At 60.1% G+C, this 14,616-nt stretch overlaps 1 protein-coding gene across 1 annotated transcript; it reads right to left on the reverse strand.

Annotated features, from left to right (window-relative positions):
• Positions 1-919: 919 nt before the first annotated feature.
• MFSD2A (major facilitator superfamily domain containing 2A) lies at positions 920-10,703 on the reverse strand. Its single transcript, XM_032709895.1, has 14 exons — positions 10,624-10,703; positions 10,394-10,516; positions 9,641-9,765; positions 6,158-6,281; positions 5,930-6,008; positions 5,192-5,364; positions 4,993-5,083; positions 4,290-4,411; positions 3,929-4,012; positions 3,096-3,179; positions 2,662-2,774; positions 2,309-2,452; positions 1,924-2,100; positions 920-1,569 (listed from the first exon to the last, which is right to left on the reverse strand). The coding sequence occupies exons 1-14, from the start codon at positions 10,699-10,701 to the stop codon at positions 1,512-1,514; spliced, it is 1,575 nt and encodes a 524-aa protein (XP_032565786.1). The 5' UTR covers positions 10,702-10,703; the 3' UTR covers positions 920-1,511.
• Between the last annotated feature and the right edge of the window lie 3,913 nt (positions 10,704-14,616).

Consider the following 14,616-nt stretch of genomic DNA (forward strand, 5'->3'; position numbering starts at 1 on the left):
CCCAGCCAGGGCCAGCACTGCCTCCTGCCCCTGCTCAGCACAAAGCCAGCTCCCAGCCTTCTCCCGTCATCCCTTTTCCTTCTTTCCATGACCATGGTGGCAGAGTGGGGCCCAGTTAAGCATTCCCAGCTAAGGTCTAATCCCTCTGGGCTATTTTTAAACCCGATCCTCATTCCAGTCCTTTGTACCCAAATGTGGAACAAAGGATGAGCCCCACTAAGCCCCCTGCTCTCAGCTCAGCCCTGACCCCCCCAACTTCTCAGTGTGACAAATGTGCTTAACAAAAGGCAGCAGCCCTGTCCCCTGGCACAGTGGCCTTGGGGACAGAGCAGAGCCAGCACAGTCTCCACACTGGGAATTCACCCCATCCTGCTTCATCCCTGGTGCATCCTCCCCGCACTGATTCCAGCCCGCTTTTCCCCGGAGTTACACTTGCTGCTGGAGGCGTGGGGAAGGCAGGGCTCTCCCCCATTGCTGCTGTGGAACAGGGAATGCAAGAGGATGATATAAATATCCACGGAGATTAGTGCTCCCACGGCCCTCTGCCCTAGGAGGGAGTGTTGAGTGTCACCCACAGCCTGCATTCCCTTTCTCTCTGCTCCCCAGCTGCCTCTCCTGTTTCCAGCCCTGGGTTCATGGTCTCCGCTGGCAGCACTTTGATTTCATTCCTCCCTCCACCCCCGTTCCCTCTTGAAAAGGAGAAAATAATAGAGCCTTTGTTGGATCGCCGCGGCACCGAGCAAGGAGCTGCACGGGGGAAAGGGGCTGCCTGGATTATGGCATTCCTGTGCCACGGCTCAGGAAAAGTCAATCCTGCACCCCATGGCATGTAAAGGGACCCTGGGCTTGCTGACAGCCGTGAAAAAACCCAGCCAAGCAAAAAAAAAAAAAAAAAAAAAAAAATCCTTCACACCCACTACTGGCTTCCCCCACTTTTATGTAAATTAATATTAACAGGTCCTCGAGTTCGGTTTCTGTACAGATATATACAAACAGGAAACAGCTTCATATTTACATCATTAAGTTAATTGGGCCATATAAAAAAGAAAAGAACAGGTTCCCAAATTAGTGTCCTATGTACAGACAGCAGAGGTGAGCTCACGTGCTCGGCGTGGGCACACCGACAGTGTAATGTACACCAACCATCACCCCCGTCCCCCAGGTCACAGCCCACGGGGGCCAGGCACAGAGGGGCAGTGGGCACGAGTGTTCCAGGCAAAACGATCCCAATCCGGCCTTTTCTGCTCTCCAGGCCCCCGGCAGGATCAGTGCTTGTGTCCAGTGAGGCACACGAGTACCTCGGCGTGTGTAATGTACACTACCAGCGCTCTGTGCATCCCGTGGAAGGCACGAGACCGGCACAGATCCCATGTTTTCCAGGCGGTGGATGCTCCACACGGCTTCTCCAGGTGCTCCAAAGGCAAACACCTGCATTGGCACGAGGCTGGGCCAGCCCAGAGAGGCAGAGTCCTTCGGAGAGCCCCGGTGGGAGCGGACAGACCCGGCCTGGGTCACACGATGCTGGCCAGTTCTGTGTTGTCCGACTCTGAGCTGCTGTTGCTCTCCCCCCTGGGGAAAAGAGTTGGGAAGGAGGCATGGAATGAGCCACAGAGCAAGGTCTGCATCCCAGCAATACCTGCCTTACAGCATAGGAGCTTCTGAATGGCTCAAGAGGGGTGTCCCCAGACAAGTTTTGTGCAGCAACTGGGGCGGGTTCCTGCTGATTTCCCAACACTTCACGCCACCTCTTTGGAAGTTGGGATTGGGAAAACAAGTCAGCCCTTCCCTCACCCCACCACCCACGGGTCCTGAAGGATTCCTGGACAAGTCACAGTGTGTCCCAACCCGCCTGGTCCTGCCCCCACACACCCCCACATGCTGGCACGCCACGTTTGCCAGCTGGGGAGCACAGCTGGCACTCACCTTAAATCCTGCAGGGCTTTCTTGTTTTTCCTCCGTTTCTCCTCATCAATGGGATACAGCTTGAACAGGAGCAGGCCCAGTAGGATCAGCACCACGGGTGCAGCAGACACCAGCATCTTCAGGGTGAAGTTCACCGCGCTGGGCTGGGAGCAGCCCCGGGTCTGGTACCCTGCAAAGCTGTGGACAGAAAGGTACCTTCAGGCAGAGGAAATGGGGTTTCTAGGAGGTGAATTCATCCCTGCAGGGAGAGGTTTGGAGCAACAACTGGATTCAGAGCCCTTCAACTCCTTCCCAGCCCTTGGGAAGCAGAAATGTCTGGATGTAGAGATGCAAGACTGGTCTCCCTCCCTTCCCACCACCCCTCAGCTCCCACGCAAGAACTCACTCCAGGCTGAGTGTGGAGATGCCCAGGGAGACCCCAGAGGTAAACTTGGTGAAGAAGACATAGAAAGAGAAGAAGATGGCTTCATGGCCATGGGAGCCAGGGTGCTGCAGCTTGAAGTCATCTACGACATCTGGGAGCATGGACCTGTGCAGAGAGCAGGATGGTGAACACCAGGACCGGGCCAACAAAGCACCTCCTCTCTGCTGAGAGGATTTCCTTTAACAGCCCCATATCGGACTGAAAACACTGCAAAGTGGCCTTTCAAGGATTTCTAACCCCCCCTCAGGCCCTGGAAGCACCTTGCCCAGCCCTGGGGGCCAGTGCTGGGAGCACCAGGCCCTCCTCACACTCACCAGGGCAGCAGGAAGGCGGCTGCGACGCTGATCCCGGCCGCGACAGCCACGATGTAGGTGACGATGAGGTTACTGTCCAGGACAGCCACCATGATGAGGAAAGGGATGGCAGACTGGAGAGGGGACAGAAACCAGGTTGGCATCAGCAGTGCCTGCTCCAGACTCCCTGCCTTTTCCCCTTCCCTCCCACACATCCCAGCCCTCCGACTGCAGGGACAGCCAGGGAACCAGTGGTGCTGCCTTTACTCCTGAGCCCCACAGCACCTTCCCTGCTGGCTTTGGCCACATCCACAGCAGCACAAACAGCAGGATGAGGGACAGGCACCAAATCATCCTTAGCAGCAGCCCCTGCCCAGCTCTGGGCCCTCTCAGAGGGACACAGCTCTGCTTTATCCCATGTGGGATCCACCCCCAGGCCCAAGGGACTCACTCACCGAGATGCCCACGTAGACAGCTGTCTTCTTCCCAAAGCGGGTAAGGAACCACTGCCAGAAGGGGATGGTCAGAGTGGCCGACAGCTATGGGAAGAGAAGGTCACACAGTGTCACAGGGTTCTTCTCTTGGGGAAAAGCTCTTCCCAGCAAGAAGCAGCTCCTGAGCACAGCCTCCTCCCATCACATTCCCAGCACCCGTGATTTCCACATGCTGCTGGGGCTGGCATGAAGCCACACGTGTGTGTGGGGCCACCTCCTCCCCCAGTGTGGAGAACCCTGGCACCACACCTGCACAAACATAGGGAGGACCCAACTCAATCCTGGGTGCTGGGAAGGGACCTGTCTTGTCACCACAGGCACAGCATGGCCAGGAGCCAGGCTCTGGGGGGAAACGTGGCACCTTAGGCCTTTCCACCCCATTGAGGAGAGGGTGGGAAGTGCTCCCAGGGATGAGGCAAGCTGGAAAGGGCTCTCAAGGAGTTGTTTTGCTCCATCTTCCTGGCAGTAAACACTGAGATCCTTTTCTCGAAGCAGGGGGAAGGGAGATAAGTAGCAGAATTTGGACAAAAGGCCCCCATGGCTCCTGGTCTGCCCTGTCTCTGGCCGCCTTCATTCGGGAACAAAGGCCTTGCTGTTCCTGCCAACCCACCAGGCCTTTGCAGGACATTTGGCAGCTTCTTCTCCCTCCCCTTCTCCCAGTGGATCTTTGATCACTATCCCTGTGGCAGAGCACCACGGCCCCATGGCCTCCCTGCCCCGAGCTCCCATCCCATGCCAGCTCCCAGGGGGGACCCACGGGATCCCACCACGTTCCAGGACGGAGCCACACTCACCATGATGGCCAGGAGGATGTTCTGGAACTCGTTGCGGAAGCCCAGGGTGTAGGTGCAGAAGAGGGCAAAGTTTCCCTCCAGCAGCTGTGGAGGAGGCAGACAGGGATTAGGGGGGACACCCCACCTCCTCAGGGGGACACGTTCCTCCTCCCACAGCTGCACCCCAGGCACAAGCAGGGGAAGAAAGCGGCCATTCACTGACCCATCCGAGGGCACGAGGCCACATCCTTCCTCTCTGCCCTGGGGCAGCTCCGGCCCAGGGAGCTGCCACCTCACGTGCTCCCAGCCCGCCAGGATCATCCCTGCAGCCACCCCCAAGCTGTGCTGCTGCCATTCCCTCTCCCCAGTCCTTCCAGCTCACCATGAAGCCCAGCGAGGTGAAGAGGAAGCCAGCAATGAGCTTGATGTAGGCACCGTGGTTCATCACCAGCCTCAGCCCCTGGAAGAAGGAGACAGGCTCGTCCGACTGGAGCTCAGAGGACTCTGGGGAGCAGAGCAAATCAGCCCATCGTTAGTCCCACCGAAACAGCACCCTTGGGTGCAAGGGGTGCAGGGCCCCATCCTGCTGCTCAGCACCCTGCACAAACCCCTGCCCCTCTACAGCACCCCACCCCAGGGGAGTCAGGGCAGGGGTGCTGCCCTCATGCAGGGGTCTCTCAGCCCCACAGAGGGGAGAGAGTGGCCTGGCTGATCCCTCATGGGATAAGCAGGGGGAGGGAAGGACAGAAGCTACTGGACTTTGGATATCACATCACCCTGGGATATCCTAGTTGGCACTGGCAACCTTGGCCAGCCAAAAATGTGCAAGATAAAGGTTATCTCTGACAGTGCAGAGCAGAGCTAAGCCCTCGTGGCTGTGCCTGACGCACCCCAGAGATGCTCTGGCCTCCTGCCTGCAGTGCTGCCTCCCCGGGCCCCCAGACCCAGAGCTCAGCTCTACCCACTCCTCTCCTCTGGGGCTTGACCCGTGAAGGAGGGGCCAAGGGCTCAGCCAGGCTCCTGGAGAGGAAGGAACCACAGCATTTCCACAGGTGTGGGGTGTTGCAGCACCTCCCAAGCCTCACCTCTCTTCTCCCGCACGCCCGCCCACAGGATCAAGGCACAGAGGATGTAGAGCCCCCCGATGACCCCTGCAGCAATCATGTAGGCATTTCTCTGTGCAAGAGAGAGGGGGGACAGGTGAGGAAGGGGCTCATCCCAGGAATCAGCCTGGTCCAAAGGGCAAGGAAACATGGCAGGGTCTCCCCCCCCCGTTCAGCTTACGGTGTCTGTGAGCGAGCCGGTGTCGTGGGTCATGTTTAGCTCCTCCAGGGCCACCGAGGAGTTGGTCATGCCAAAGAAAAGGGGGCTCTCGATGCAGGGAGTGTCTGCTTTGCCCACGATCTGGCCCTGGATGGCAGTGCCCAGCACAGTGCCCAGCACTTCCACAGTCATACCTGGAGGGAGAAGCCAGAGGGACTGAGCACAGCCCTTGGGCACCCAGGGCGTGGGTGCAAACCCTCATCCACAGCAGAGCGTCCCCAGCTGCCCTTCACTGCCCTTCACTGGGAGAAATGAGCCAGCCCAGCTCTGCTAGAGCTCCTTCCAAATCCCCACATGATGAAGCCACAGGGAAGGAAAGTGCCTGCTGGGGAAACTGAGTCAGAGAGAGAGGCCAAGCTGTGGTCATGTGGCTCCCACTGCTGCATGATGGAGCAGGAGGAAAAGCTCAGGAGCTCAGACTCCCCATCATCTGCTCCAGGCAGAGCCATAGCAGGGATCATCTCCCCTTCAGTCCAGCTTACATCAGACCAGACAAGGATGTCTGCTGGAGGAGCCAGGAAAGAGGAACGGGAAGAGCTGGACCAGCTACAGTGAGCCCTGAATGATCATCACACACCACCCTTGGGATGGAGGGGCAATCAAAGGAGCCCTTCCAGGAGGGTTTGTGAGGAGGATCCCCCCAGTGAGAGTTGGGGGAAAGGGGAGGAGGAAGGGAGGAACAAGGGGGGGAACTCTTACGGTAGGCAGTGGCCGAGTCCCGCTCGCTCTGCTCCCTGCTGATGAACATGGTCAGTGCTGAGTAAGGCACATGAAAGCACTGCAATGGCACAAGGAGAATTGGCTCAGGAAGGGTGTAACAGCCCAGGGGACCTGGGGCAGGGGAGGACCTGCCCCTCTGTGCAGCTCAACACGGGGGAGGCAGGGACTGGTCCCCTCCATCCCTGGTGTGTGCAGAGCCCAACTCACCGTCACGAGGGTCTGGAAGACGCAGTAGAAGACAAGATACCACATCACTTGGCCTCTGGAGATGTCTGGCACAAACCAGATGAGGATGTAGGAGATGACAGCGAATGGGGTGGAGAAGATGATCCTTTGGGAGAGCAGAGTGTTAGTCTCATGGGCACACAGGGCCTGGGTAACCTCACCAGCCCAGGTCCCCCTGCTTCCACACATCCAGTGGGGTTCAGGCAACCGATCTGGGGGGCTCCTGAGCTGCCCCAGCGTGGCCCACCCGGCTCCAACCCTTGGCCAGGAGGTGGTTGCCCCAGGGGTGATCCAAACCAGGCTGAAGGCAGCAGCTCAGGTGTCACAGGGTGGAAAGGGCTGACTCAGACTTCCAGGGAAGAGCTTTACTTGCAAGAACAGACATACCTCCTTCCATGGAAGTGATTGATCTGTTCTTGCCTTTGGCTTCCACCCTCGGACCCAACCTCTTCCCCAGGCAGCACTGCTGTGTTCAGCAGGATGCAATCACCTCCCTTATCCTGGCAAGAGCTGAGGAGCAGCTGGGGGACAGCCAGGCAGCTCAGCCCTGCTCCCCAGCAGCCAAAAACCTCTCACCAGCTTGGCTTTGCTGCCAGGCCCCCCAAGCCCTGGTCCTGGGGTCACTCTAGTTCTGCTGGCAGCAATGGGGCAAACCACCAGCCAGCAGCAGCCTGGCTCCTTCTTCCACCTCTGCCCAACTTCCCAGAGCTGTGGGAGCAGAGGCATGGGATGCAAAATGCAATAGAGGATCAGAGGGGATTGCTCAAGTGCTGGTCCCTGCAAGACCAGCCAGCAAAGGTGATGGGAGCAAGAAGCCATCCAGGGCACCTGCCCACTTCATCCAGGGGATCTCATAACCCCTGTCCTGCTGCAGGACAGCCAGGGCACAGCTCTGCCCTGCACCAGCACCCCGAGGACACCACAGGCTCCCAGGACCCCACAGCACTCCAGGAAGCACAGGAGGAATTCCTCCTCCTGGAGGGAAGTGAGCCAGGTGTTGAGGTCACATCCACATCTGTTGAGGAGACGAATTTTTGCTCGGTGATTTGCGAGCATCCCGAGCTCCACAAACTCCAGGAGGCTGCGTCCTGGAGCGAATCCAGCAGAACTGGGCACAGGACCGATCCACACACGGCCAGAGCTGGCCCTGCACTGCCAGGGTACAGTGAGATCTTTCCGTCGGGGCTGACGTACAGGACGCAAAGTTTAAATTTAAAGTCGGGCAGGGAGGTGGGGGGGGGGGGAGTAGATCGAGAAACTGGATCTCCATGGATGGAGAGCGACAGAGGCGCTGCACAGGACCCAACACATGCACATTCTTCCGCACCCACGTCACCCTCTCGGGGAAGAGGTGGGGGGAGGAAAGGGGTGAGCCTGCTCCAGCCCCTCCTCTGCTGCCGCTTATCGCCGAGCACATACGTGGAGCCCGGGGAAATGCTGAATGAATCACCAGGGCAGCGGCGGGAAGAGCGTCACGCTGCCCGTGGGCGCCTGAACGTCAGATGCGCCAGTTCCCCGTGGGTCACCCCAGCCCCGACACCGGGATGCTCAGCCCCGGCCAGGGCTGACCGGCAGCTCCGGGCAGACACCGAGGAGTGACTGAGAGTAACCCCTGACCCAGGCCGAGGTGATTAAGGCGCTCAGAGGCGGCTGCCGTGACGCGCTCGCCCGCTCATTGGCCCCGGCGCGATGGTGTGTTCCTTTGTGCCGCGCTCACACCCCTTCCCGGCCCCGCCGTTTTTAACTGTTTGCAAACGGCTGCCGCCCCGGAGAAGGTCAAAGCTGGGGGTTCCTCCGTCAACGACACAGCGAGGAAAAGTTTAGTCACCGGGAAGTCTGGGGTGGTCAAGGAAAAGGGGATCCCAGCTCTTAGCTGGAAGTCCCAGCTCAGAGCAGAATGCACGAGGCTGGGGGAAAAGAGGAAGCAGCCGCCGGATGAGCTGCTGGGAAAAAACGTAACAAAAAGTGTTTCGAAAGGAAAGAATTGCAAGGGAGAGAAGTGATGGCCCTCAGAGAAGGTCTCCTCGCCCATCTAAGGAGCTGGAGCAGCCATGAGCTTTGAGCTGAAGGCAGCAGGAACCACAGATCAGCCCCTTCAGAACCTGGCAATAAACCCTCACGCACGGGGGGTTACACAGAGTCATCTCATGGGTGCTGAGGGTTGGGGCCTGGCAGCAGCCTCTGAGACCACCCCAGTGCCTGCAGCTCCTGGCTTTGCACGCAGGGAAACTGAGGCAGCACCAGCTGCTCTGCGGCCACAGCAGCAACACCAGCCTGGGGCTGTGTAGCCCCAGACCGCCAGCAAACCGTGGGTTTAAGAGGTTTAAAATCAGCTCAACTCCATCCAAACTGGACTCAGCGGGCAGCCCTTGAGCCATGTACAATAGCAGCAAGCTCCGGCTGCCCCGGCACTGCTGAGGGGCCCAGAGCGAGCCGAAAGCTCTGGCTAATTTTAACGAAGCAGGAGCCGCTTGGAGGAATGCAGCCACTCCATCCCCACCCCCTGCCTCGAGATTAGGGCGAGCAGAGCCACGACAGCCATCCCTGGCTGTCCCACACAGCCCAGCCAGCCCCGTGCTAATCTCCAGACCCCAGACCCGGCCGCACGCGCGGCTGCGGGGCAGCTATTTCAGGCCGTGCGTGGAGCCTGGCTCCAACAACTGCCTGCTGCTGCCCAGAGCTATTCCAGGAAAGCCAGGAAGCAGAGGGTATAATCTGCGGGGGAAAGGACTGCGTCCCTCCAATTCCACTCCCCCCCTGCCCACCCTCTTCGCTGCATTGTATTTCAGCAATCCCACAGGCGCCCGGGGTTATTTTAGCACAGGACATGCCACCATGGCCACACTGAGGCATTAGCGCCCTGCAACGCTCCCGCACAGGGACAGGTGCTCATGGATGTCCTAAATCTGCCCTGGGTGCAGGCACGAGCCATTTGGGGGTTCACCAACCCCATGCCATCTGCTCCAAGCTCCCCGCTCCCGAGGGCAGGCGGGAGCATCCACGTGCGGTCACCCAGCTCCATGACAGCTGTTTTCCTGCCCCAGGAGCGCCCTCGTGACTGTCAGCCAGCACCCACCACCACGCACCTCCGCACACACCCCCGTCCCACCTCCTTTTGGGTGTGATGCCATCTGCTCTGCTGGCACTATGGCCCTGCCACCAGCCAGGGCTCTGCAACCACCGCTGAACAAAGTCCAGCAGGGACGTTGGAGCTCACAGGTGCAGTGACACGGAGGTCAGCCAGGTCAGGCTGACCAGCCAGAGCAACAGGTACAAACTTGAGGCCTCCCAGCTGTTGGTGGCACCTTGGGCTTTTTTTTGGGGCACTTGGCACATCACCTGGGTGAGCCAGGGCGTCAGCACGTCCTGCCCTGCACGCCTCATGCCAGGGGATACTCAAAGCTGACACTCAAAGTGCTGTGACACATCAGGCAGGGAATGCAGGGTGCTACCAGCAGCTCTTACCAGGGCATCAGGCGGCCGAAGCAGGTCCATGAGGATTTGCTGATGAAGAAACCCACCATGGGGTCCGTGATGGCATCCCAGGCTCGTCCCACAAACAGGATGATGGAGGCATAGAAAGGATCCAGCTGCAGGAGGAAGACCTTGTGTCAGCACATGCAAACCCCCAGTGCCCCTGGCTGCCCTTCCCGAGCCCCTCAGGACCTTCCCAACCCTACCTACAGCAACCCCACTGCCATTTGGGAGCAGGGGACGAGTCTCTTGGTCTCTCCCGCTCGTTCAGGGGGACTTGAGGCGCCCAGTCCCTCCGAGTGCTGCCCCACCACACTCTTTCCACACCAAACTCCCACATCTCGGAGCAGAGTTCCCCAAACCCACCCCGCAGCCAGCACGAGGGAGCCCACGGGCACTTCTCCCGCGGCTTCCTTGCCTTCGTTGTTTCACACCGACCCGGCGCGCTGCGGGCCCGTGGGACGCGTCCTGCCCCCCCCCCCCGCCCCAAAAAACAGCCATCACCAGCCCGTTTTATCGCGCGGGGAACCCAAGCACGGAGCAGCAGCACAGCAACACGCGTGGGAGCGGCCCGCGGGAAACCCGCAGCCCCCGGAGGGGCTCCCGCCCCCGCGGGGCGATTCCAGCGGGGGCCGGGGCATTTCCAAGCCTCAGGTACATCCATCCGACGGGCAAAGCGGCACGGGGAGCTCCGAGACCCCCGGCCCCGGCCACCCCCCCCCCCAGCCCCGGTCCCAGCCATACCTGCGCCACGTCCAAGAGGTAGATCTGGAGGAAGAAGCCGAGGGCGCAGCCCGTGATCTGGTAAGGAGCCCCCCCGACGGCGTAGCACAACTTGCTGCACACCGACAGCCGCTCGCGGCTCTCCTGCAACCGGGACCTGGCGTTAGCCACACCGGGAAGCGCCCCCCGGCCCGACGTGTCCCGTCCCGTCCCATCCATCCCACCCCCGCCGAGGCGGTCCCGGCGCTCACCTTGCGGCGGTGCTGGCGGCAGAGGGGGGGCAGGAGCCCCCCTGCCCCGGCCCGCTCGGCGCCGCCGCCCCCGGCCATGCCGTGCGCGATGAATGGGGCCGCGCCGCCGCCGCCCGCCCTTGTACCGGCAGCGCCCGCCCCTGGAGGGGCCGCGCCGGCCCGCCCCCGTCCGCCTCCCGGCGAGCGGCTGCCTCCTCCTCCTCCTTCTCCTCCTTCTCCTCCTCCTTCTCCTGCCTCGGCCCTTCCCCACCCCCCTGTCCGCCCACCCGTCTGTCCCCGTCTTTCCTCTGCGTCTCTGCTGTCTCACATCCCCTCATCCCTCCATTCCTGCATTCTTCCATCCCTCAGGCCCCCCCCCGCCCCCCCGCTCCATCCCTTCCCTTCAATCCCAGCTCTTCATCGCTTAAAATCGAAGAATGGTTTGGGTTGGAAGGGACCTTAAAGACCATCTCGTCCCATTGTGCCAGGGGCAGGGACACTTTCCACTAGCCCAGGTTGCTCCAAGCCCTGTCCAGCCTGGCCTTGGACACTTCCAGGGATGGAGTATCCACCACCTCTCTGGGCAACCTGTGCCAGTGTCTCACCACCCTCATCATAAAAAGCTTTATAATATCTATATCTAACATAAATAATTTAGTTTATAACCATCACCCCTATCGCAACAGGTCCTACTAGAAAGGGTGCAGTGCTGCAGTGACCCCAGCACTGGATGGTGACGTGGACATAGATCCCAGCACCTCTCAGCTGTGCCAGGTGCTGTTTGCCAACCAATGAGCACACACAGACCAGTGCCAGTGTCGTGTCACTGCAGTGACAGCCACCAACTCTGCTTGGCTCAGGCAACTGATCAAAGATCACCCCAAGACAGGACTGCAGAGCAGGGCCGAGCCAAGGGGGCCAGCGTGGCACCAGTGCCATCACCTGACTGCCACGTGGGACTGGGCATGGGGACAGGGGTGGGCAGGGAGGACGAGCAGCTGGCACCCAGCAGAGACCTGGGATGCAGCAGAACCTGAGTGGCTGCTGGGGATGAGCAGGGTGGGCAGCCCCTGGCATGGAGCAGTGAGTGGCACAGCAGCTCCGTACACTCCCTGGTTTCAGAACTGAGCTGGTGTCACTGCTGACTCACAGTTTCCGGCCCCTCACACACGTGCAGTGGGTTCTCCCAGCGCTGCTTTGCGTCACAGCCCCGTGTCTGGCCACACTGGGAGCTCAGAGCTGCTACCCACGGGAGACAGGGACCTGGGTGAGGCTTCAGAGTGTCCAAATTTGTTCAGTGACGCAAAATACCTTGAAACAAAAGGTGAGTGAGGTGTGGACAATGCCACTCATCCAGTCAGTGTGAGAGAGACCTGCCCCTGGCTCCTCATCCTGCTGTGCTGTGCTGGCTCTGGGTGCTGGTGTGGAGCAGAGGGCCCTGGTCACCTTCTTGCTGGCAGTGACCCTGTCCCTGGGCAGCATCGGTGCAGCCACTGGGGACACAGAACCACAGACTGGGTTGGCTTGGAAGGGACCTTAAAGACCATCTCGTTCCAACCCCCTGCCCCAGCAGGGACACCTCCAGTGTGACGCTTTCAGGGACATTCATGTGGGTTTGTGTCCCTGCCTGAGGCAGTCCTGCACCACCCTGAAAACACAGATTTGGATCCCCCAAAGCTCTCTGGTTCCCAAAGACAGGTAACCAGGGGACGTGTGTTTGAGTCTGCTCTGTGCCTCAGTTTCCCTTTCCACAGAAAAAACCTCTTTTGAAGGAACAGAGGGGACACTTGATTGACACTTGATCTGGAGGGACCAGACTCCCCTCTGTGTGTGACCCCAGCACTATTACTCTGCTCCCTTTGTCCCAGAGGCTCCTCAGCTCCTGGGAATGCTTTTGGCATTCCTGTCCTTGAGTAAAGCACTCAAAAACCACCTCCTGGGCAAACTCTGCTTTAGGGGAACAAAGAGATGGCCTTTGAGAAGGAGATTGTACAGAAAGATCACAGATAGGTGAGCTCAGCCTTACATATGAAGAGGAGAAGTAGACAGACCAGGATTTCTCAGGATTAGGAGGATTTTCTCCCCCAAATCTGGTATTGCACAATTTCCTCTGGGGGATTTGAGATCTTCCTCCCAAGCAGATGCTCTGGGGGATCCTCACAGCAGTAAAGGGACTGCCAAGGGCTGATCCCTGTGGGGGTGTCAGTGCAGCAGCTCCCACCAGGTTTGGGGTCCCCAAGGTACAGGTGGTTGGGGCTGGGCCACTCCCAAGGTCACCTTTGTCAGTGTGGTGGTCTGGCAGGCACAACCTGAGCTCAGATACCCTTTGACGGTGACAATGTGCCACATCCCTCAGCTGGGGACACCACTGGGGACTCTTCGTGGGCTGAGCCCCAAATACTGACCTTAGGGACAAGGAATAGGGATGGGGACTGCTGCTCCAGTGCATGATGCCATCCCCTGCCACCCACACCTCCTGCTGTCATGCATCCGGCACAGCCTAGAGCAGGATCTGAGCAAGTGTGAGAGCACCCGAAACCAGACAGCCCTGCCAGGCTGGGCCAGCCAGGATGGGAAGGATGGGCTTGGGGGCAAATGGCAGTGAGATGGTCACAGAGCTGCCGGGGTGACACAGTGTGTGCCTCAGTGTGGCTCCCCAGCACCGAGAGAGCACTGCCCCAATGTCACAGAGCTTCTCCAGGGCTCAGGGCACCTCCTGGCACCAGGCAGGGTGTGACGGGGGCAAAATGAGTCTGGAGGGGGGAGGAGGCAGCAAGACCAGAGCCAGTGGTGCAATTTCCTCTCCCTTCTCTGTCCTTTTCTGCTAAACTCAGTGGGTGGCTGCATGTCCAGGGAGCTGAGGCTGGCGTGACCCTGGGGCTGTGGGCACTGTCCCCCACTTGGGCTGGGAAGAATTTCATGGTGCTCCCATACCCCAAAGGGGCTCGGGTTGGCATTTCACAAGCGCCCAGCCAGCCCCTGTGGCTGCTGCCCAGCAGCTTCACGGGGACAAAGGGGACACATTTCATGGCAGCACGTGGCAGCTGCCCTGTGCTGCCCACCCCTCTCCTGTGTGAGACCCTGGGGAGCAAGTCACAAGGCTGAACAGGATGAGATAGGGCCAGGATGTGCTGTGGCTCACAGCCTCTGCTGTCCCTGGGGATCTGGGACCCCCACGGGGACAGCAGGATGGCTCGAAGGCTGCTGCTGCAGCAGGATGGGGAGAGCCAGAGGCAGAGCCCAGCTCAGGATGCCCCCGGGCCAGGTTCAGGGTGGCTGCCCACCGTGGGGAAGCACTTTGGGGTCTCAAAGTCCAGCCCTGCTGTCATTGGGGATACAAAGGGCACAGGGCCCCTGGGGAACTGCCTTTCATCATATGCTGGAGCCACGCCAGCCACGGCAGCTCCCATGGGGCTGTGCCAGTGCCAGGGGCACGTGCTCGGTGCTGGCTGTGGAGCTGTGCCAGTGCCCTGTGACTGCGGGGCACAGTGAGAGTTATCCTGACCCATGGGCAGCCCCTCCATCCCTGTCACCTGCGGTGCTGCCGCAGCCCCCGGGGCTCTCACCCATCCACCCACCCACCCACCCTGTTTGCGCAGCCGGCGCCGCAGCGAGAGGCTCTCGGCTCCTGTTTGCCCAGTGCCTGAAGAGGCCGGGATGAAAGGGCTGCGTGGCCCCTCCAGCCCTCTCCAGCGGTGCTTCCGCACCTTCAAAGCATCCGGAGCCCCTTGAAGCCGGAACAAGCACCTGCCTCACCCTGGGAAAAGCCAGAGACATCCCGGAGGGCAGCAGGGAGGGGGAAGGAGACGTGGCTGAGAGCTACAGGCTGTAGGAGGCTTTGCTTCTGTGCCCGAGGATGTGTTGGTGTTGGATGGAACAGGCGGTTTGGGGCAGTGCCAGCCGTGTCCCCAGCCATGATCACTCGTCCCTGCAGGTGCTGGGACAGGACAAGCCTCTGTGGCAGCTCAGTCTCTGCCCTCAGTGCAGGGTGATTTGTTTCCTACTGAGCAAGAG

Source organism: Chiroxiphia lanceolata, chromosome 24 (assembly GCF_009829145.1).
Source record: "Chiroxiphia lanceolata isolate bChiLan1 chromosome 24, bChiLan1.pri, whole genome shotgun sequence".
In the NCBI taxonomy this organism is placed as follows: domain Eukaryota; kingdom Metazoa; phylum Chordata; class Aves; order Passeriformes; family Pipridae; genus Chiroxiphia; species Chiroxiphia lanceolata.

Excerpts from the sequence above, each read along its gene's own strand:
- MFSD2A (XM_032709895.1), bottom strand. The coding sequence starts at position 10,701 with ATGGCCGGGGGCGGCGGCGCCGAGCGGGCCGGGGCAGGGGGGCTCCTG. Across the intron at positions 3,180-3,928 it reads ACATCCTCCTGGCCATCATG|CTGTCGGCCACTCTGACCAT; the intron begins GTGAGTGTGGCT and ends CTCTTCCCATAG. Across the intron at positions 2,453-2,661 it reads GCCGCCTTCCTGCTGCCCTG|GTCCATGCTCCCAGATGTCG; the intron begins GTGAGTGTGAGG and ends CTCTCTGCACAG.